This window comes from Diaphorina citri, unplaced genomic scaffold (genome assembly GCF_000475195.1).
Source record: "Diaphorina citri unplaced genomic scaffold, Diaci psyllid genome assembly version 1.1 scaffold8061, whole genome shotgun sequence".
NCBI classification, from domain to species: domain Eukaryota; kingdom Metazoa; phylum Arthropoda; class Insecta; order Hemiptera; family Psyllidae; genus Diaphorina; species Diaphorina citri.
In genome coordinates, this window is record NW_007385437.1 from 1 (window position 1) to 2,952 (window position 2,952).

A 2,952-nucleotide genomic window follows, 5' to 3' on the forward strand; every position below is an offset into this window, starting at 1 on the left:
CAGTACTGGTTATGTTCAGTGGTACCTAGAAAGAAGTCATCTTGTCCCTGTTGAAAAGAAATTTGGACTTGACAAAATTATGGTACCTAACCTAAGTCTTACCTCAATAAATACTCTTTTTGGTTAATATACCAACCGTGGCTCTCAGAGAAGTACGGAAAGTGTTTTAAGTACCTAACCATCTATTTAAGGACTTTCTCTGTTTTCTGCTATTCCTTTTATTTTATCAAGTGCGTTAACAATTTGTAGGTATACTCCATACCTATTTGTATTATAATCCACATTGCAGGGATGTGTATAGTGGCTGAGCAGTATGATGAAGAGATACACAGGAGTAGAGTGATGGGTATTGTATTGGGTAGCATAGCACTGGGAGTACTCACTTATATTCCACTTTATATTCCACATTGCAGGGATGTGTATAGTGGCTGAGCAGTATGATGAAGAGATACACAGGAGTAGAGTGATGGGTATTGTATTGGGTAGCATAGCACTGGGAGTACTCACTTATATTCCACTTTATATTCCACATTGCAGGGATGTGTATAGTGGCTGAGCAGTATGATGAAGAGATACACAGGAGTAGAGTGATGGGTATTATATTGGGTAGTATAGCACTGGGAGTACTCACTGGGTATCCGGTAGGAGGATTCCTGTATGATTTTATCAACAAGGCTGCCCCGTTCGTGCTCATTGCGGTACTTGTGTTAGTAGACCTGGGTAAGTACTCTACCTTTTTGATTTGAAAGCGAAATACCTACATATATTTTGGAGGAACTTTGAGACTACCTAACTCTCATCTAAATAGGGTATCCGGTAGGAGGATTCCTGTATGATTTTGTCAACAAGGCTGCCCCGTTCGTGCTCATTGCGGTACTTGTGTTAGTAGACCTAGGTAAGTACTCTACCTTTTTGATTTGAAAGCGAAATACCTACATATATTTTGGAGGAACTTTGAGACTACCTAACTCTCATCTAAATAATCTCTATCAAACTGAAGAAAATGTTGGTCTAGGATTTATCATTGAGTGGTATTACTATTTGGTTTAGTTATTAGTTTATGTTCACAATATTGCTTTGACTCTTTTCAGGTTTGCAACTAGGATTTATCATTGAGTGGTATTACTATTTGGTTTAGTTATTAGTTTATGTTCACAATATTGCTTTGACTCTTTTCAGGTTTGCAAGGGTAAGTACTCTAACTCTACCTTTTTGATTTAAAAGCGAAATACCTACATATATTTTGGAGGAACTTTGAGACTACCTAATTCTCATCTAAATAATCTCTATCAAACTGAAGAAAATGTTGATCTAGGATGTATCATTGAGTGGTATTACTATTTGGTTTAGTTATTAGTTTATGTTCACAATATTGCTTTGACTCTTTTCAGGTTTGCAATTGACTTTCATGAACTTCAAATCTTCCATCATCGACGAAGTAAGTTTCTTTTTCTTAAATTGGTTACCTACTTCTAACGCCCAACCTTTATATCGTCGTATTTGTGTATGAGCTTATGTCTACAATTCTCTTAACAAAAATAACAAATAGAGATGTACTTGGCGAAGAAGTTGCTTTTTCATAATTTTGAAGTAGATTATGAAGGTGACTTGTTAACCTCTATCTTACTAGGTACATATTATTTCCCCTGATACAGAGCCCACACTCAGCCAGGGTTTGGACATCTCTACTGTCAGATCATTTGATTCTAATCATACTGGCATCCATCTGGTTATCCTCATCCGCCATGTCTATTCTAGAACCGATTACTTCTAACGCCCAACCTTTATATCGTCGTATTTGTGTATGAGCTTATGTCTACAATTCTCTTAACAAAAATTACAAATAGAGATGTACCTACTTGGCAAAGAAGTAGCTTTTTCATAATTTTGAAGGTGACTTGTTAACCTCTATCTTACTAGGTACATATTATTTCCCCCGATACAGAGCCCACACTCAGCCGGTGTTTGGACATCTCTACTGTCAGATCATTTGATTCTAATCATACTGGCATCCATCTGGTTATCCTCATCCGCCATGTCTATTCTAGAACGACAAATAGAGATGTACCTACTTGGCGAAGAAGTTGCTTTTTCATAATTTTGAAGTAGGTAGATTATGAAGGTGACTTGTTAACCTCTATCTTACTAGGTACATATTATTTCCCCTTATACAGAGCCCACACTCAGCCGGTGTTTGGACATCTCTACTGTCAGATCATTTGATTCTAATCATACTGGGATCCATCTGGTTATCCTCATCCGCCATGTCTATTCTAGAACCATGTCTACCGATCTGGCTAATGTCACACGTCAAACCAGAGGTAATGAATTCACTCTCGTCATCAAAAACGTTTTAGTAGTTTTTGTTTGTTTTTAAGTGGTGGAGATTGATAAGGTTGGATGCTTTGCGATTTTTGATCAAGAGTTTGGTTTGGTTATTGAAATGTTCGGGTTCTATCTTGCCGATATCAACGTGATTGTTGTTATTGTTTACTTGTCCATGTTCTTGGACAATATTCTGCTCACAGTTGTTGGTAAGTACACATTTATCTATTTGTAATTAATTTTTAAGTGCTTCCAGAGGTAATGGATAATTACTTAAATATTATCATAAGGTTTTAAAACTCTAATTTGTCTTGATATTGTCTAAATTGTCACCTATTTTTGGTAAAACATCCATCATTTTGTAGACGGATTTTTATGTGACAGACAGAATATTTGTGTCATCAGGGAATTTAGAAATTAGTCCAAGAATTTGGATAAGTCTTGGAATAAAGAAAACCTGTAGTTAAATCTTGTAATATGTAGAATGTAGATACCTACCTAAGGGCAAGTTCAAAAATCAACTTTTTTTCTTTCTCTATTTAAAGAAATCCTTTGCTTACATGGGCCTTTTACTTTCTATTACCTTTACGTATAGGGAACCTATACAAGGTAATGAGAAAGTATTGC

The 2,952-nt window shown here is 36.1% G+C and overlaps 1 protein-coding gene across 1 annotated transcript; it reads left to right on the forward strand.

Moving 5' to 3' along the window:
* Positions 1-8: 8 nt before the first annotated feature.
* On the forward strand, positions 9-2,534 carry LOC113472765 (synaptic vesicular amine transporter-like; the record flags this gene model as incomplete). The annotated part of the gene is made up of 6 exons (XM_026832551.1): positions 9-82; positions 290-720; positions 1,392-1,438; positions 1,656-1,794; positions 2,175-2,321; positions 2,379-2,534. Coding segments are annotated over exons 2-6 (670 nt in total), but the record flags the coding sequence as incomplete, so codon positions are not given.
* Between the last annotated feature and the right edge of the window lie 418 nt (positions 2,535-2,952).